The following is a 20,313-nucleotide window of genomic DNA, read 5'->3' as shown; positions in this document are numbered from 1 at the left end:
TCGCGTTATGTACCCAGCGACACTCCACACCGTCGTAGCAATTGCAGGATGCTCAAGACGAAAACGAAGACAATCATGCAACGAACGCTCTCCTCGGAGGCTCAGCACAAAGATAGCACCATCTTGATGCTACACATAGCAGCGAGACTCCAGTCTCTAGTACCGTCTTTCCGTCTGCTTAATACTGGTGAGGCATTCGGGAGGACCACGGTTCAGACCCGCGTCCGTCCATCCTGATTTCGGTTTTCCATCATTTCCCCAAATCACTTCAGGCAAATGTCTGGATGGTTCCTTTGAAAGGGCACGGCTGATTTCCTTCCCCATCCTTCCCTAATCGCAGCTTGTGCTCCTCTCTAGTGACCTCCTTGTAGACGGTACGTCAAACACTCATCTCCTCCTCCAACAATGGAGCACGCCGTGGTGAGTACAGTGCGAAGTTGTGGTTAGCGCCGCTGTCTAGTAATCTGCTGGTCGCCAGTTCAAGCCCAACCACCAGCTATTATTTTTTGATTGTGGAAGTTTCTCGAAATTTCTTGTGATTGTAATCTTTTTATGTTACGGAGTATTCGATGTCTGTATAAATAGCTGCGCTATCCAATAAAGAGTTCAGTACTGTTCTGGCTGTATGTTGGTGTTCATAATAAACGTGCTTTCGGTGGTAACTGTTGTATTTCATTCGCGACCCCGCTTTCGAATTTGGATTTGATTCTGGTTACGACGTGACATTATGTAGTGGAGACGCTGAGTACTTCAAAACGCCTACATCTCCATGACTGTAACTAGCCAACGTAAATGCCGTCGCCTCTACGTACAGGATCCGAAATACAAGCTGTACATTATTCCAGAGGGCGGTATATTCAAGAAACCAAAGGGTCCCAAAACAGCAACTGCACATCAAGCATCCATCGGTGTTTTCCTGAGCTGCTCGTCAGAACCCGACGAATTTGCTGAAAGGGTACACTGACAACGAGATAGATCGAGCACTCCACCCTAGAAGAAAAGTGTCCGAAAATACACGACAGCAACAACCGTCGGCTGGAAAAGTTTTTTTTTTCATTTATTCATAACATCACGGACCGTACTGGGAAAGTTTTGGCCAAGTTTCAAGTGGAGACAATCTTTCGATCTATCATGAAAATTAGTGAAAGTTTAAGATCGGTGAAAGACGCGCGAAACCCCTTAGCTACCCCAGGTGTGTATAAAATTCCTTGTAGCTGTGGCATGGTTTATATTGGAACAACTAAAAGGAGTGTTAATACCCGCCTAACGGAACACAAAAGGAACTGTAGAATGGGACAAATTGACAAATCAGCTGTAGCGGAACACGTTTTCAGAGACGGTGATCACGAAATAAAATTCAGTGAGACAAACCTGATAGCTAGGACATCACATTATTATACCCCTATATATAGAGAAGCTATAGAGATCTACAAGCACGAAAATAATTTTAATAAAAAAGAAGAAGGATAAAGCTAGACAAGATATGGCGGTCGACTTTGCACCAACGAAGTGACAATGGATTACCTGTAATCGAGAGAGATGGCACTAGCCAGAGATAGTTTTAAAGTCGAAAGTATGTGATGAGTGGTGGCGCCATCTAAGCGCTCTATATAAGCGGGACCTCCAGCGCCTAGCAGCCAGTCGCCGACTCACCTCGGAAGATGTTGCCCACAGTAGGCAACGAAACGTCAGGAGGAGAAGAAGTTTTATATATGGACCACGGCAATTCAGCCCGGAAGTTTTAATTAATGAAGACGCCAGCCGCTATAGCTTACATGTTATGATTGCTGAAAGGATTCGATCCAGTAGCCAAATACAACAAGTGGGATGACATAATGTGTTTGGAAAATTTATGCTTTTCCTTGAGGAGCACAGGCCAGCAGTAGCTGGGGAACAACGGAGTGAAGCTCAATATCTGGGACAGATTCCAGGCCGACACAAGAAAAACGTTTGGTGACATTTTACAGCAAATCTGTTTAGCGGAAGAGGAGTAGGGACCAGGGCCATGGGGAAAGCACACAGACCTACTCGTACTTACAGAATGCTTTGGCCTTATTTCACATTTTGAGTTCGAATGTAGCAGAGCCCAGAAAAATCTCACAGTTGATGAAAACAGTAGCAGAAGACATAAAATGGTTCAAATGGCTCTGAGCACTATGGGACTCAACTGCTGAGGTCATTAGTCCCCTAGAACTTAGAACTAGTTAAACCTAACTAACCTAAGGACATCACAAACATCCATGCCCGAGGCAGGATTCGAACCTGCGACTGTAGCGGTCTTGCGGTTCCAGACTGCAGCGCCTTTAACCGCACGGCCACTTCGGCCGGCTAGCAGAAGACATATGCCAAGCTCTTCTGGTAAAAAAAAAAAAAACGTAACAGCGACCGATGAATTCAGATATTGGTTCCAGCGCCTAGAGGAAATGCAACAGAAAAAAAAGAAAAAGAAGAACTGGAGGACAGGAATATGACCGACTCCCGAGTGTGGTCCCTATGGCAGTTGAAGAAAGTCACCACGACCTCGCATTTTATGGTAGCCAGAAATATCTCAAGACTAAGAAATAGATTAATGTCGATCATATACGTCAGGAGGTAATAGGGAATGTTGGATAAGAAGTCTGTCTAGCTTTAGCACCAATCTCTGCCACCTGTCGAGTGTCGACACGCCAGGAAGAATGGATTCGGCCACCTCGAACTTAACACCGCAGCCGTCAAACAATAACGCAGAATCGACTAACGCAGATACAACCGACTCTTCCGAAAAGTATGACGCCCTGTGGGAAGAACAGACGTTTCGATCACGGATGACAACACGCCAGTATGTTTTCACTGTGAGCAGCCTGGATATGTTAAACGCTACTACAGAGAAAGAAGACATGTTTGCAAGATTTTTACACCGCCGAACGCCGACTATCACAACAATTCTACTCACACCAGTCAACTGCAGACAATTGTAGTTGACCTGTGGTACGAAACCCGTCGCTGTTTCCTGGACTAGGTCGCTCGCCAACGCGCCACTGCTGTTCTCGTCGCCGTACAAGCAGCTCTCCTGACCGCCGAATTCAGGAAAACTAAGCGAAGCAACCATCTATGCCGGCCGGTGTGGCCGTGCGGTTCTAGGCGCTTCAGTCTGGAACCGCGTGACCGCTACGGTCGCAGGTTCGAATCCTGCCTCGGGCATGGATGTGTGTGATGTCCTTAGGTTAGTTAGGTTTAAGTAGTTCTAAGTTCTAGGGGACTGATGACCACAGATATTAAGTCCCATAGTGCTCAGAGCCATTTGAACCAACCATCTATGGATATCGGCCACAACAGACGAAAATCCTCATTGAACGACAATCATCAAGACATCAGGAAATCCCACTGAAGTCATCACTAATGATCAACCTGTCCCGGCTCTCAACTCAGGGGCTTTATTTTCTGTAATGTTGTATGCTTATCGTCATCAGCTAAAGAATACGGTGATACGAAAGCGATTGTGCTGGAACTCGCAAAAGGGAAATAAGTGAAGCTGAGAGGAGGATGTAGGCTACTGCAAGAGTAACTATCAGTTACAAATCACAGCACCTTCGAATGTAGTATAAATGTTACTCTCGGATGGGATTACAAGCAGTCATAGACAGTGGAAGATCGGGGTTCCAGACTGATGAAGCTATTCCAACAAGCGCACATGAAAATATCGCTCTGGGCGGTTGTTCGTTGAACATGTTATTCTGTCGTCATCAACGAGACGAGTTCTGGTCGTCAAATGATACATTCAAGCTGTGGAGCTTTTGTCGACTGACAGAAGCTACTGAAGCTCACAAATAAAATTCTCATGCCAGCGACGATCATAGGCGTTCTAGGTGGACAAAAACAACTTTGAATCACTAATTGTTACGAGCAGCTACATCTCATCCCTAAAAGGAAGGTGCATAGAGACAGCCTAGCCAGGCCAGGATAGGCAGCTTTGTGTCATCGACGAAGACTCGTGCTGCGCCACCACTACAAACAATTCATTACTATCGAATGAACTCGCAACAGGATCTAGTCTGACTGAGGAACAATGGTTGTGAGCGTTAGCCACGCCGCGCCAATTTTAAAATGCTTTCAGATCCAGACTGGAGAAGTGACAGACCAAGTGGCCGATGGTAAAACACCATATCAGCAGTGGAGATCATCTACAAATTATCCAGCGCTCTTACGGGATGTTTCCAGGTGAATGACATAGTTCGAGAGGAAGTGGGGAGGATCCTGCAATATATTATTAAACCCACAAACTGTCCTTGGTCCTGTCCTTTGGTCCTTGTGTTTGTGCACCGATTACTAACGACTGAACAAAATCATGAAAAGAGGTCACTACCCATTGCCGCACATTGAAGACACCCTCGACTGCTCGAAAGGAGCAAAGTATTTTTCAACTATAGACGTGCAGGAGGATTCTGGCAAATCGAGATTGATGAAGCTGACTGAGAAAACACTAACTTCATATGACCTAATGGCGCTGTAGGTTTAAAGTTATGCAATTTTGGACTGTGTAACAGTCGAACGTTCTTCGAACATAAGATGGACAACCTGCTTACACCCCTTAAATGGACTAAGTGTTTTTGTTAATTTGATGACACTGTCGTTTTTCAAAGACACTTGAAGAACATATAACCGTCTGACGGCCGACTTGAAAGATGTTCGATACAGGAGGTCTCCACCTGAATCATAAAAAAGTGCCCCGTGTCGCCAAGAAATAAAAAACTTGGGTCTGATGGAACTGATTTATGCAGGAAAAAAATTGTCCAACTTTGGCCACCAGTTGCAAATCTGTCGCTCTACACTAAATGTATTAAGGTATGACATTCACGCCGTCATTTGACAAGCCATAACGTGAGTGAACAGTATGACTATCGAGAAGGCCGATCATGTACTGTCAGTGAAACTGGTTTAGGTGAATGGCACCAATTACAGTGCCACACTGAGAGAGTATCGTCGACTGGAAGGTTTGAGGGGAGGCCCAACGTCATTAAATGGTTTAAAGAAGATGATAATGAAATTCGAAAACACGGGTGAGCTTGGTGTGGTAGCTGGAAGAGGAAGGCGGGCTATCCCAATGGAAGCAGTTGGTGTGGTTGCTGTTGCTGTTACTGACCATGCAGCCAATGCCCAGGTAAAGCTAGTGTTCGTGCTGTGTCACCAGTATGGTCAACAGCATGGAAAGTTTTGCAGTTTATTTTATACTGGAGCCTACAATATCCAGACAGTGTAGCAGCTAAACTGCAGCTACGTTGTGAATTCCATCAGTTTCTGGCACGAATCGAAGTTGATGGCATGTGGCCGGACAATAGTCTATGCAGTGATGGCACACATTTTACACAACAGAGAGCAGTGAATAAGCATAGCTGCCGATTTTGCGGCACGAAGAGCCATTGCACTTGCCGTATGTGACTGTGTGGTGTGGATTCACAAGCACCTTTATCCTCAGTCCATTCTTCTTTAAAGTGAATACACTTAAAGGCCTCGTCTCGTACTTTCAAATGTTCAAATATGTGTAAAATCTTATGGGACTGAACTGCTAAGGTCATCAGTCCCTAAGCTTACACACTACTTAACCTAAAGTATCCTAAGGACAAACACACACACCCATGCCCGAGGGAGGACTCGAACCTCCGCCGGGACCAGCCGCACAGTCCATGACTGCAGCGCCTTAGACCGCTCCGTCGTCAGGTATATCATGACGTCTGCACAGTATCGAGACTTCGTCGCATAGCAAGTGATTCCTGCTGTGAAACAGTGAAACTGTGTGGAAGCCACTGTTTTCATGCAAGATGGGGCAACTCCTCATGCTGCTCGCCCAGTGAAAGATCTGCTTAATGTAATCTTCCACGAACGTATTATCTCCAGAGGTTCTACAGATGCATGGCCTGCAATATCATCTGATCTGAATCATGTGACTTCTGGCTCTGTGGATATCTAAAAGAATTCGTTTGCCGTGTGGAGTGGCCGCGTGGTTAGAGGCGCCATGACACAGATTGCGCGGGCACTCCCGCCGGAGGATCGAGTCCTCCCTCGGGCATGGGTGGGTGTGTGTTGTTCCCAGCGTTAGTTTAACTTAGGTTAAGTAGTGTGTAAGTCTATGGACCGATGACCTCAACAGTTTGGTCCCGTAGGAATTCACACACATCTGAACGTTTTGAGAACTCGTTTACCAGTGACACGTTCGGTGTCTACCTAATCTGAAGCCAGTATACAGGAACACGTTACTCAGCTTCCACAGGAGCTGCTGCAAGCAACTGTTGATCACATCGTTTTACAGATGCAGAAACTCGTCGACGTCCTTGGTCATCATATTGAACAAATCGTGCAAGCAGCGTTTAATAACAAAATTTTCCTTGTGCCTTCCTCACATGTTTTACCTTTTCTGTCCACATCCCATTCGTAATACATTACATACGGAAATGTTTCTACACGTCATTCTTGCATTCACAGAGCCTGATATGCAGCTGGTGGCCAAAACTGTAACTAATTTTTTTTCCAGGGTAAATCGGCTCTCCACTAATATACACAACTGACCATTAATATTGCTATACCAAGAAGAAATGCAGATGATAAATGGGTATTCATTGGGCAAATATATTATAATAGGACTGACATGTGATTACATTTCCACGCAATTTGGGTGGATAGATCCTGAGAAATCAGTACCCAGAACAATCACCTCTGGCCGTAATAACGGCCTTCGCACGCCTGGGCATTGAGCCAAACAGAGCTTGGATGGCGTGTACAGGTACAGCTGTCCATGCAGCTTCAACACGATACCACAGATCATCAAGAGTAGTGACTGGCGTATTGTGACGAGCCAGTTGCTCGGCCACCATTGACCAGACGTTTTCAATCGGTGAGAGATCTGGAGAATGTGCTGGCCAGGACCTGCAACATGCGGTCATGCATTATCCTGTCGAAATGTAGGGTTTCGCAGGGATCGAATGAAGGGTAGAGCCATGGGTCGTAACACATCTGAAATGTAACGTCCACTGTTCAAATTGCCGTAACTGCGAACAAGAAGTGACCGAGACGTGTAACCAATGGCACCCCATACCATCACGCCGAGTGACACGCCAGTATGGCGAAGACGAATACAGACTTCCAATGTGCGTTCATTACGATGTCGCCAAACACGGATGAGACCATCATGATGCTGTAAACAGAACCCGGATTCATCCGAAAAAATAACGTTTTGCCATTCGCGCACCCAGGTTCGTCGTTGAATATACCATCGCAGGCGCTCCTGTCTGCGATGCAGCGTCAAGGGTAACCGCAGCCATGGTCTCCGAGCTGATAGTCCATGCTGCTGCAAACGTTGTCGTCGTTCGTGCAGATGGTTGTTGTCTTGGAAAGGTCCCCATCTCTTGACTCAGGGATCGAGACGTGGCTGCACGATCCGTTACAGCCATGCGGATAAGATGTCTGTCATCTCGACTTCTAGTGATACGAGGGCGTTGGGATCCAGCAAGGCGTTCCGTATTACCCAAACCCACCGATTGCATATTCTGCTAACAGTCATTGGATCTCGACCAACGCGAGCAGCAATGTCGCGATACGAGAAACCGCAATCGCGATAGGCTACAATCCGACCTTTATCAAAATCGGAAACGTGATGGTACGCATTTCTCCTCCTTACACGAGGCATCACAACAACGTTTCACCAGGCAACGCCGGTCAACTGCTGTTTGTGTATGAGAAATCGGTTGGAAACTTTCCTCATGTCAGCACGTTGTAGGTGTCGTCTCCGGGGCCAACCTTTTGTGAACGCTCTGAAAAGCTTGTCATTTGCATATCACAGCATTTTCTTCCTGTCGGTTAAATTTCGCGTCTGTAGCACGTCATCGTCGCGGTGTAGCAATTTTAATGGCCAGTAGTGAATTAGAATACCTACCAAGTTTCGGTGTCATACGATAATTACAGCCCACACTGGACCCCTGTGGGTAGCAGCATTTTGATCATAACCACCTGGTACTTGAGTTCACCCCAATTAGACATTTCCTGGTGTTGCAATTTTTATGGCTAATAATGCAGTAAACATGGCAGTAGCCCGTATTGGTTGGCCAAAGCCTGCTAGCCATTAACCAGAGACAGTGCTATTCTCCAGTAGTTGTAACCAAAGCGCGGTGCTGCCCGCAGTGAACCTGAACACGTTCGCGTACGGAGCGGGCGTGGGCTGGACGACGATGGCGCTGCCGCAGCTGCAGTCCGCCGAGGCGGGGCTGCGCGACCCGCCGCTGACGACGGACGAGGTCTCCTGGGTGTCGTCGCTGCAGCCCATCGCGGCGCTCGTCTTCACCCCTCTCTACTGCGGCCTGACGGCGCGCATCGGCCGCAAGGCGCTCGGCTACCTGACCATCGCGCCGCTGATGCTCACCTGGATACTCAAGATAGCCTCCTCCTCCACCATCGTCCTCTATGTCGCCAGGTGCGTGCAACTAACTACACGTCCCCCACTCGTGCTGCCACCGTACCACAAGTTCATTTCCTTAAGTGTGTTGGCGGTGGTCGTTCAAGAAATTTTAAACATGTGTATCGTATCTTCAGTGTGTTTATCTACAAGGTACGCCCAACTGAAAATGGGACCTTCGCTATAGCGGTGTTGTATGTAACCCCAGTGTGTGAATGTGTTTTCCGACATATGGTATAGTATTCCCAGTTGCACAAGTAGAGTAGACCGCTTCGCAGCAATTTCATCATTTCTGGAGAGTTATCTCTCTTGTGAACCCTCGTCACCAGTTTTTGTAAATGCCTCGTCGCTACTGCTGTGGAGGCCGAGTTACCACTGTTGTTACGGTAGGCCGAGTTTGTGAGTTCGTGGTGGTGGTAAGTTCCTATAGGACCAAACCGCTGAGATCATCGGTCCCTAGGCTACCCCGCTCGGCGTGACTTCGTGAAATGGCATCTGGTGCAGTACACCGCTAAAACAATTTCTCCCTTCCACTATTACACGGCTATGCCCCAGGGTCAGGTAACAGTATAGGAGAACAAAGCTTCTACAACACTTCAACAAATTAGTAACACAATCACACAAATGAGTTAAAAATGTGTGTGAATTCCTAAGGGACCAAACAGCTGAAGTCATCGGTCCCCAAGCTTAGCCGGCCGGAGTGGCCGTGCGGTTCCAGGCGCTACAGTCTGGAACCGAGCGACCGCTACGGTCGCAGGTTCGAATCCTGCTTCGGGCATGGATGTCTTTGATGTCCTTAGGTTAGTTAGGTTTAAGTAGTTCTAAGTTCTAGGTGACTGATGACCTCAGAAGTTAAGTCGCATAGTGCTCAGAGCCATTTTGAACCCTAGGCTTACACACTACTTAAACTAATTTATGTTAAGAACAACACACACACCCTTGCCCGAGGGAGGACTCGAACCTCCTGCGGGAGGGGCCGTGCAATCGGTGACATGGCGCCTCTAATCGCGCGGCCACTCCGTGCTGATACAAATGAGTTAAAAAGATTTATTTATCTTTATGGTTAGTTGGCTGATTAAGTCTGCAACACTGCATGTAATATAACACAAAAAAGGCCCTCAATGGCTAAGTGCAAATAATCGTAGGGAAGCTTCGCAATACATATGCAAATGCAATTTACAACAACTGTCACTTCCTTTCCAAGGATTCACTAAACGACGTTCCCTGTGTAGTCAGCCCTGGACAATGATCTATAACAAAGTCGGGAGAGCTGCTCTTCTATCTTCCGAGTATACCTTGTCGTCCAGTCATTCGCGGATTGTACTAGGCCGGCAAATGGCAGGGGAAATCGATATCTTCATCCTCAGCGCTGCCCGTGGCGCTGGTGGAACTAGCTCAAGAGGCGAGTCTCTACGCCACGGGCGCCGGCTCGCAACTTTGCACCTGTGATGCTTTTTCCCTGGCTGTGACGACACAGCAGTGTTGTGTGTTCATTGCATGATGGATCCCTCCCAGGTAGCATGATGAGTGGTTATCCAATTTCTTTGTGAGAGAAAGGAGCATGCTTCACAAATTCACCTCAAGATGAAAGAGGTGTACGTAGGGCAGTGTCTCTCACGATGCACAATATTTCGGTGGTGGCAGCGTTATGAGGTGCGATATGTGGCCAAGAAGACCTTTCAGCGCTTCAGAAATTTCGATGGTGGTCTTGGAGCATGCCCTTTACAGTCCCGATATATCTCACGTGACACGCATATATTTGGCCGCTTGAAACAGTCTCTGAAAGTTCAGAGGTGCCGGACTCCGTGGAATACTGGACCCTTCGCGACTAGGAGTTTCTACATTGAAGTTATCCAATCCCTTCCTACGCGCTGGGATTGATGTATCAACGCCAATGACAGTTACCTGTAGTTGTACTGATTCACATGAACTGTAATTATAATTTTATTAAAATATCTGCATATATAACTGCATTCTTCTTTCCATTTGGGCACATCTTACATATTAGGGCCGTCAGATCAGCGAAGTTAAGCGCTGTTGGGCTGGGCTAGCACTTGGATTGGTGACCATCCGGTCTGCCGAGCGCTGTTGTCAAGCGGGGTGCACTCAGCCCTTGAGAGGCAAACTGAGGAGCTACTTGACTGAGAAGTAGCGGATCCGGTCTCATAAATTGACATACGGCCGGGAGAGGGGTATGCTGACCACATGCCTCTCCATATCCACATCCAGTGACGCCTGTGGGATCAGGGTGACACGATGGCTGGTCGGTACCGTTGAGCCTTCCAATGCCTGTTCGAACGGAGTTCAGTTTTTTATATATTAGGTCAATAAGGTTTGTTGAGGAGTCAGCGAAGATTCTGAGAACCACAACGCGGACAGGCTTCTCCACAACAGAATATGCTTGCCCAGTGTGGTCCAGAACAGTTCACGGCAAACAGGCAAACGCGAGGTTAAATGAAACTTGCAGACTAGTTATTGGTTTATGTCACCTACGCCTCGACATACAAAGTGGCCGGGTGTACGGACCACAGCTCCCGAAGAGCCAGTCAAAACACACTGAGAAGCCTAAGCTTGCCTTCGTCAATCTCCACCTAGTTATTTAGAAATTCCTGTGGTCCTAGAAGACTCCGTTCCCGCAACACATTCCTCAAAAACAGACTTACTGAGCTTCCAAATGCCTGCCCTCCACTCTCAGCGGCGAAAAGTTAACCCTAGATTACCAAACCTTCGTAAAATTTACGATTGCGGTGGGGTATAAAACAATATTTTGTATCAAATTTGGTAAGTAACACACCAGTGTTCTAGAGTTAAGATAGAAGACAAACTATTTTATGTTCCGGACAACCGCAGCTATAGGAAAGCATGATGTTAGGAAATTTTACCAGCACCAAGTGGAGTTCTTCCTAATCATCGTGAGATGGAAGATTTGGAGGAGTCTGAGTCGCATCAGAATAGGCATAGCACTAGCCCTAGTGAATTGCACCGTTAGTAAAGTAATAGAGATTATTTTCGTGGGCATACAGAAAAATGTCAACTGAAGGAAGATGGCAGATCTCATTGCAGAAATATCAACATTAGAGACATCTGACGTATACCTCGTCTTCATGACTGTTTCATTCCTTAAAAGAGCTCACACACTACAACGATCTTTGGAGACAACGAATTCTACAGACTCTTGACTTGGATTAAGCAGTACGTGGATGTGAACCATTCATTTAAGTGGTTCCTCATCCTGTAACCAGTCAGTTCCCTGTGAAATAGGAGTTGTGCAGAGTAATGTGTGGAAAGTAGCTACACACCTACTACTCACAGGAAGTACCCAAATGCTTCGTCAGAGTGCTGATCTCTTAAGGTAGGCAAATGCCTCATAACATATCTTCTCTAGTAAGCTAGCCAGATACCTCGTCGCAGCGCTAATCTCTTAAGGTAGCTAAAAGCCTCGTCGCAACTCAGCTCTCAAGGTAGCCAAATCCTTCGTCTCACCCCTCCTCGCTTAACGTAGCCACATATCTCGTCGCATCTCCACTTCCTTAAGGTTTTCAAATGCCTTGTCAATTTTTTGCTCTCTTAAGGCACCCAAATGTCTCGTCACAGAACTGATCTCTTAAGTTATCCAATTCCCTCGACACATTTCCTCTCTCTGACGGTAGCCAAATGCCTCTTCACACCTCAGCTCTCTTAACGAAGCCAAATGCCTTGTCACACCCCTTCTCTCTTAATATAGCCACATGCCTCGTCACATCTCCACTGCCTTAAGGTATCCAAATGCCTCATCACAACACTTACCACTTAAGGCAGTCACGTGCTTCATCACGTATCTGCTCTCTTAAGGTAACCAAATGCCTCGTGTTGTATTGAGCTACTAGGTGCTGGAATGTCGTGTGCTCAATTCTCACCTTTCTGCACACGTATTTTCTCAAATGGGATTTGTTTCACCAGAGACAAAATGCTCAATAGTCGGAACAGTCATATATTAACCATTGATAAAGGCCAAGGAACAGCTATGACAAGCCACTGGCAAATTTTCAGTCAACTTGTAGACAAACATAACCAATGAGTTGTTAATCTATCCACATTTGCTTCTTTGCCACTTAACTGCACCAGTATATGCTGTATTTCTGAGAGTCTTACTCCTTGAATAATTGGAAGATATCCAACTTGATTTCTGTGAGTGGGTGAGGTTCTAACATGTTGGAGCTCCAACTCGCTTTGCGCGTCTTGTTTATGGACAGTATACACTGTATTTGTGAGAGACTTACTTCCCACATAGTTGAAAGTATCCAACTTGATCTTCATGCACAAATGTGGTGCTAATATGATGGAGCCCCAGTACGCTTTCTTCATGGACATATGCCTTTGGTGAAAAGTACATTATAAAGTGTCACTAACAGTGATCGCTGGTATGTTCAAGCGATCAGAGAACACACATCTTAAACTATAGCATTTTTATCGGAACTGGAACACCAACAGTTCCTCTATGCCAACTCGGGGGACTTTGCCTATTACACAGCTGGTCGTTAACATTTCAAATAATATAATTTTCCTTTTTGAGTGTATACAGTGTAGTAAGAAGAATATGTGATTAAATGTGTAGACGATCTTGCAGTATACAGGGTGTCAAATTTAGTACACATTTCTGATATCTCTGGCAGCAACAGTGGTTTTTGTCTGGGTGGACAATCACACAGAATTTATCAATCGCAGTGGCCGGCTGGTGGTGGCGTGCCAGTCTCGCCACAATTCATGACCACATGTTTTCATTGGATGAAGAACATGCTGGCCAAGGCAACAGTCAAACACACTCTGTATCGAAGCGCGTCGGGACAGGACGGACAACATGTGGTCTTGCTGTTTCTTATTGAAAGATGCCTCTAAGACCTCGAAGATACTACGTGAATCACAGGTGATTGTCCTGTGCTTTCAATGGCATTCCATTCCATCATGATAGATCCTGGGCTGGAATGATGATGACGATCGCAGTGGGAAACGTATGTTCTCCTTGGAGCCTGCACACAGGAATACGTCCAAGGTGATGCTGTACATAGAACTCATCTGAAAAGATGATGTAGTGCCACTCCTGTGTCCAGTGTTGTCATTGAGCACACGTCCCTTGGCACACCTCTCTCTGCTACCACGACAAGGTAAGCTGCAATAGTGGTCTCCTTGCTGACAGTCCATGGTGCTCCAGATGCGGATAATTGTCTCAAACATGTCCATATCTGACTCAAGCTACTTGATGACTCTGTATGTTCCTGATTACCTGAGCAAACATTATGTCCGTCCTCTCGAGTGCTAGCCATGTGGCCCAGTGGAGCTCCTGGACAGCACGGGGTAGTGTCCTGTGCCGTACTGAATCTATCAATTCCATATTCACATGATAGTTTGCGGTCCCGATGAAGGCCAAAAGCGGTATTGAGGAAACCACGGTCTGGATACTTATCAATTTTGTCGCCGTCGAATTCCGACATGTACATGTACATATTCCTCCTTCTCACACGAGGCAGAGAAAGATCGCTCACAGACAATGACATACAAACGTGATTTATGAATGAGATACCCCTGCACAAACTTTTCACACACTGAAGCGCCAAAGAAAATGGTATAGACATGCGTATTCAAATACAGAGATATCTAAACAGGTAGAATACGGCGCCACAGTCAACGACAAGTGTCTGGTGCAGTTGCTAGATCACTTACTGCTGCTACAATGGCACATTATCAAGATTTTAAGTGAGTTTGAATGTGGTGTTATAATCGGCGCGCGAGCGATGGGACACAGCATCTGCGAGGTGGCGATGAAGTGGGGATTTCCCTTACCACTATTTCACGAGTGTATGGTGAATATCAGGAACCCGGCAAAACATCAAATCTCCGACGTCGCTGCGGCCGGAAAAAGATGCTGCAAGAACGGGACCAACAACGACAGAAGAGAATCGTTTAACGTGACCGAAGTGCAACCCTTCCGCAAATTACTGTAGATTTCAATGCAGGGCCATGAACAAGTGTCAGCGTGCGAACCATTCAACGAAACATCATCGATATCGGCTTTCGGAGCCGAAGGACCTCTCGTATACCCTTGATGACTGCACGACACAAAGCTTTACGCCTCGCCTGGACCTGTTAATACCGACATTGGACTATTGATGACTGGAAACATGTTGCCTGGTCGGACGAGCCTCGTTTCAAATTGTATCGAGCAGATGGCCGTGTTCGGGTACGGAGATAACCTCATGAATCCATGGACCCAGCATGCCAGCAGGGGACTATTCAAGCTGTTGGGGCTCTTTAACGGTGTGGAGCGTGTGCAGTTGGAGTGATATGGGATCCCTGATACGCCTAGATACGACTCTTGACAGGTGAGACGCATGTAAGCATCCTGTCTGATCACCTGCATCCATTTATGTCCATTGTGGATTCTGACGGACTTGGGCAATTCCAGCAGGACAATGGGACACCCACACGTGCATAATTGCTGTAGAGTGGCTCCAGGAACACCCTTCTGAGTTTAAATACTTCCGCTGGCCACCAGGTTCCCCAGACTTGAACAATACTGAGCATATCTGGGATGATTTCCAACGTGTTGTTCAGAAGAGCTCTTCACCCCCTCGTACTCTTACGGATTTGTGGACAGCCCTGCAGGATTCATGCTGTCAGTTCCCTCCAGCACTACTTCAGACGTTTGTCGAGACCATGCCACGACGCGTTGCGGTACTTGTGCGTGCTCGCGGCGGGCCTACACGATACTAGGCAGGTGTACCAGTTTCCTTGGCTCTTGAGTGTATATAAGGAATGTAAATGGCGTTATTCTTTCCTATTTTGTACGAATACACAGAAATGCTGATCATTTGCCAATATGTGCACGTTTTAATGCATACCGCTTTACGATGTTACAGTTTTAACGTTCAGCAGTGTGCCAAAAAACTGTGCCTGATCCGGTTTCCTGGCCTCTGAACTAAATTGTCATTGTTCCCAGCGTTCCTAGTTAGGCGTGTAGTCTTGCAAGGGTTATATGGAGGTTTCTGGAATGACGTATTGTGAAGTACAACCAAATTACTACCAGTTTAACAGACAGACGTACAGTACATAAAATAAACCACTATTTTATCAGCTTTGATCTACTTCTCCTGGAAACTATTACATGGTATTGGATACTCGGCCGTTAATCAATCGTAACGGTGAAATCTCACTTAAAGAAAAAAATTTAAAACACAAAAAACAAAATGCATGACTGTGATAGGCAAAGTTAGGTTTATGAATTACGCAAGATGCTGGAAATAACTGATATGTAACTACATTCAATTAAATATTTATTGGACATTAAACACCCAGGCCGTGTAATAGCATTTGGAAACTTTCTGATAAGCTCCTTCCAACAATGATTCAGTAAAAACAACCACCAATTCCAAACAAAATAAATGGTTTAATTGGAATAAAATTCTTAATAAGAAATTCCTTGAACATACTTAAATGCAGCTGAATTCTCACAAAATTTCTTATGCTGGTTTAAATGGAATAATGTTCTCAAGTTCCTTATAATCTCTCAGAAACGCATGTGGTAATACAATAATATACCGACCAGTGATATTGTGATTTAACACAACCCTCAACTAGCTACGCCCATGCGTGACAGTGGCCTCCACATACCATCAACTGAACAGCAAACTCACAAAATACGATAAGGTTTCCTGCAACACGTGTAAACTCCTTAATCACTGAAATATTCAATGAACATATCCACTAAATAATCTCCACCTTGGTTTTAAAATGTTAATCCTAAACCCACAATAAATTTACTATTAATTAGCACCCCTGAAGGGACCACAAGATTAATTGTTATCATTTAAAATTGCCATAACGGCACTATAGTTTAACATGCCGCTTAACTGTGGGCACAATCCTGGAAACACAACTGTCAGTACAAAAAGACCCTGGGTTTGAACAATTTACCCTTTGACTCACCTTAACGGCGAACAATTTATCAGTATCCAAACTTGCCAATGACGACCAGTCCCTACCACACAGTGTTAGAACATCTGCTAAACACCAATTCACTTCACGGGCCCTAGCTCACTGATGACAGTTACCAACGCTGCGTGAAATGACATGAGTGTGACCTTTAAATTTCGACATACAATGCCAACATAAACCGTAAAATTACTAAATACTGAAAACCAGAATGGTGGAGAGCAACCGTTTCACATTTGCAGACCAAGTTCACTACTTCTCACCTAGTGCTCGCCAAACTAAAAAAATACTCTGCTCTGCGTCCACCAAATTTAGGAAGAATTTCCAAGGTATGTTAACCTTCAGCAAAATCGGGTTCGGTTCGATACACAGCCACGTCCCCATCCAAGGAACAGCAGCAGCCCCTCCCAAGGCGCCACACTCTAAATTAGTGCGTCTGATTTGCAGAAGAGAACCCCCTTGCTATCTTGAAGCCTTCTCCAGGAATGCGGAACCAGTTGTCTTCATAAGGACTGCGAACCCCACACTCCTCACTAAGGCACTAACAGCGTCTCTCTCTCTCTCTCTCTCTATGTAGACGCGCAAACACTTCCCTATACTCGCTCTCCGTCACAGAGCCAACCAGTCAAAAACATACGCAGCCATGTGACTACTGGCTCCAGCCGCTCGTTTCCTTGTCTCATCTGCCTGAGACCGTTAGAGCTATGACCTTGACCTCACGAGTCTGCCACCGGTTCCGACCGTGGCGCCACAATCATCTTACTCACCAAACAAAGATCATCTCAAGCCATTGGACGTACTGATACGGACCACGCCACATCTCACCAATGATGTCCAAAGTGTGGGGTTAGAAAAAAGGGATGCAGTTTTCCAACATTCACTATTCACGATGGACAGCTGGAAAGTAGACCAGAATGGCCACCGGCACTACGTGACGAGCGGCCTTTGTCTCAGGGTGGCGGCCGGGGCGAACGCGGCCGGGTCGCTGGTGCTGCCCTCTATCTACGTGAGCGAGATCGCCAGTGACGACGTGCGCGGCGCGCTGGGCAGCTTCCTGGCGCTCGCCGGAAACTCGGGCATCCTCTTCGCTTACATCGTAGGCGCTTACCTCACTTACGACGTCGTCCTCTACGTCTGTCTCCTCCTAGTGGCACTCTACGTCGTCACTTACTTCTTCATGCCAGAAACTCCGTTCTGGTTAATGAGTGCTCGGAAGTACGAAGACGCCAAGAAGGTACGTAAATCATCTTGTATGTCTTCATGCTGGACAGCCATGTTTCTTGGTGTATAGATCTCCGGGATCACGGCCGTAACTAATTCTTTTTCTTTTGAGATAGCTCAGCGGAGAAATGTCTAACCATCTATAACATATAATCTCCTGACCACCCGTGTGTGCCGTCGCTGTTAGGTAAAGCAGACGCATTGACTAGTTCCTGCTTGCAGAAGGAAGGGGGCTTTTTTCCACCTGAAGTTAATGGACTGGGCTTTCCGTAATCCTAAATGAGTGGTGCTCAGAGCCAACTAGGCTGAGTGAGCAGCGCTGCAGCTAGCGTTGGTGCTGTTGGTAGGTTTCTGTCCACTGTTGGAGGCCACACCGTATCGTTTAGCTGACATGGTTGTGGTTCCAGAATGAGATTTTCACTCTGCAGCGGAGTGTACGCTGATATGAAACTTCCTGGCAGATAAAAACTGTGTGCCGGACCAAGACTCGAACTCGGGACCAGTTCGAGTCTCGGTCCGGCACACAGTTCTGATCTGCCAGGAAGTTTCATATCAGCGCACACTCCGCTGCAGAGTGAAAATCTCAATCTGAAAACATCCCCCAGGCTGTGGCTAAGCCATGTCTCCGCAATATCCTTTCGTTCAGGAGTGCTAGTTCTGCAAGGTTTGCAGGAGAGCTTCTGTAAAGGTTGGAAGGTAGGAGGCGAGGTACTGGCAGAAGTAAAGCTGTGAGGACAGGGCGTGAGTCGTGCTTGGGTAGCTCAGTTGGTAGAGCACTTGCCCGCGAAAGGTCCCGAGTTCGAGTCTCGATCCGGCACACAGTTTTGATCTACCAGGAAGTTACATTGTTGCAGTTGTTTGTCTTCTTCTCGAGTTGACTGGCGCCACTTGGTTTGTCAAGCACTGCATAGTGGCAGCAGCAGCGGTTATCGATATGTAGTAACTGTGGCCCTATGTCTTGGGGCGACGTGGTTCTTCTTCCGGGACGTGTCAGTGGCAGTTCGGTTGGGGACTCAGGAGGAGTCAGGTCCGCACAGTGAGAAACACCAGGACCGCTGGTGGCACGCATGGACTGCCGGATCTGAGGCCTGTGGTCACGAGGGTGCACGACCTCGTCGTAAACCGGATCCTGCAAGCTTTAACTTGAGTGCATTTGGATTCAAGTGGAGAAACCTCCACCATTGCGAGATCTTGCGGTTCCCCAGTGACTTGCGTTCGTGTTGCCATTCGTAGTGTTGCCGAGGCGAAGAGCAGCGAGTGGAGTGCTTGGGGAAGGTGGATGTGATTAGCTTTCCTGGACTTCTAATTACTATTTATTGAGATCAGTTTCTTCCTATTTGTTAAGTTCAACCAGCGGTATTTTTCCTCCTTCGTGGCCACTAACGCCCCACTTACCTGCTCTGGGGGTTAGTGTATGTAACGGCAGTGTACGTTTCCTCGTATTGCCGCTGCTGTCCGGTGAGGCGTGTAGTTTTGACAGCTTTCTTGATTGAGGGTTGGTTGGCGATTGTTCTACTGTGGTGGCAGTGATTCCTTTCTCGTTCAGGGCACTCTAAGCACAGTATTCTGGGGGCATAGTGCAGTCCGTTGCTTCCGGCTTTGGCGTATTTTTACGTCTTTGCATTTGGTTTATTGGACGTCAGGTAGTCTCAACATGATTCTCATTAGTCATTCGTTAGACTGCAACTAGTCTGAGTTACCATCTTGCGAAGTAAATGCAACTCTAAGCTGCCTATCTCATCGCTCGTGAAAGTGTTTTTTGCCGGACCTACTCAGAGGTCGATTCCTGGTGCAATGTCTGTGACTGGCCCTTGTGTTTTATTACTGTATTTGCTGTTTTAGCCTACGTTTCTAAATTTTTTATATAATTTCCATTCTTGGCGTTACAGCGGGTTTAAATGATTGTGCTACCAAGTTTACCATCATTTTGTCTCACCTGCTTGGTGATCAGTTGCTTGTCCTTTTAAATTAACCTTTGCCATTGTATTTCCTGTTTTACTGTATGTTTTTTAAATTTTTTATATAATTGTCATTCTTGGTGTTACAGCAAATTTAAATGGTTGTGCTACCGAGTTATCATCATTTCGTTTCTCCTGTTTGGTGATTAGTTGCCTGTCTTTTTAAAATTAACCTTTGCTATTGCATTGCTGTTTTACAGTATGTTTGTTAAATTTATAATAATTGCCGTTCTTGGGGTTAAAGGCCTTCGGCTGTGACTGTGGTTACTTGCCTTAAAATTCTAATTGGGGTCACACTGGCTTGTTTTTAAAACATTATTTGCTGTTTCTGTAATTTATGCTCATTTGGTAAATCGTAACGCTCTGAAAGCACTATTAATTACACAGTTAATAATGAGTCTGGAATTATCGTTTCAAAATAAATGTGTGTAATTGCAAAAGGGAACCAATAGTAACTGATTACGGCTCCGTCCACAATCATTATCGAATCCTGCATTCCTTGACTACCACGTTTCACTGATCGTAAGGGTGAATAATTTTCTCATGATTGCCGGTGTTTTAACATTGTTGGAGATAAAGTTCTTAAACTCCTGTGAGAAGACAGCAGTTACAGAAACGCCGTAAGAAAGAGCAGCAAATGGCAGCACGAAATAGCCAGCCAGAATGCCTTCATTCTGATGCTTTATCGGACTAGCCGAAAGACCTATATGTTAAATTTATTTACCCGAGTCAGAAGCCGTACAAATCTCT

At 46.2% G+C, this 20,313-nt stretch overlaps 1 protein-coding gene across 1 annotated transcript in view; it reads left to right on the top strand.

Moving 5' to 3' along the window:
- The window catches only part of LOC126416879 (facilitated trehalose transporter Tret1-like), a 54,796-nt gene that overhangs the window by 10,195 nt on the left and 24,288 nt on the right, over window positions 1–20,313 (top strand). Inside the window, exons 2-3 of the mRNA XM_050084763.1 lie at window positions 8,149–8,437; window positions 17,339–17,618. Coding sequence (XP_049940720.1) covers window positions 8,149–8,437; window positions 17,339–17,618 — 569 coding nt within the window. The remainder of the gene's footprint in view (window positions 1–8,148; window positions 8,438–17,338; window positions 17,619–20,313) is intronic.

This window comes from Schistocerca serialis, chromosome 8 (genome assembly GCF_023864345.2).
Source record: "Schistocerca serialis cubense isolate TAMUIC-IGC-003099 chromosome 8, iqSchSeri2.2, whole genome shotgun sequence".
NCBI classification, from domain to species: Eukaryota; Metazoa; Arthropoda; class Insecta; order Orthoptera; family Acrididae; genus Schistocerca; species Schistocerca serialis.
The sequence above is the reverse complement of the archived record's forward strand: the minus strand, read 5'-3'. Positions and strand labels throughout refer to the sequence as shown.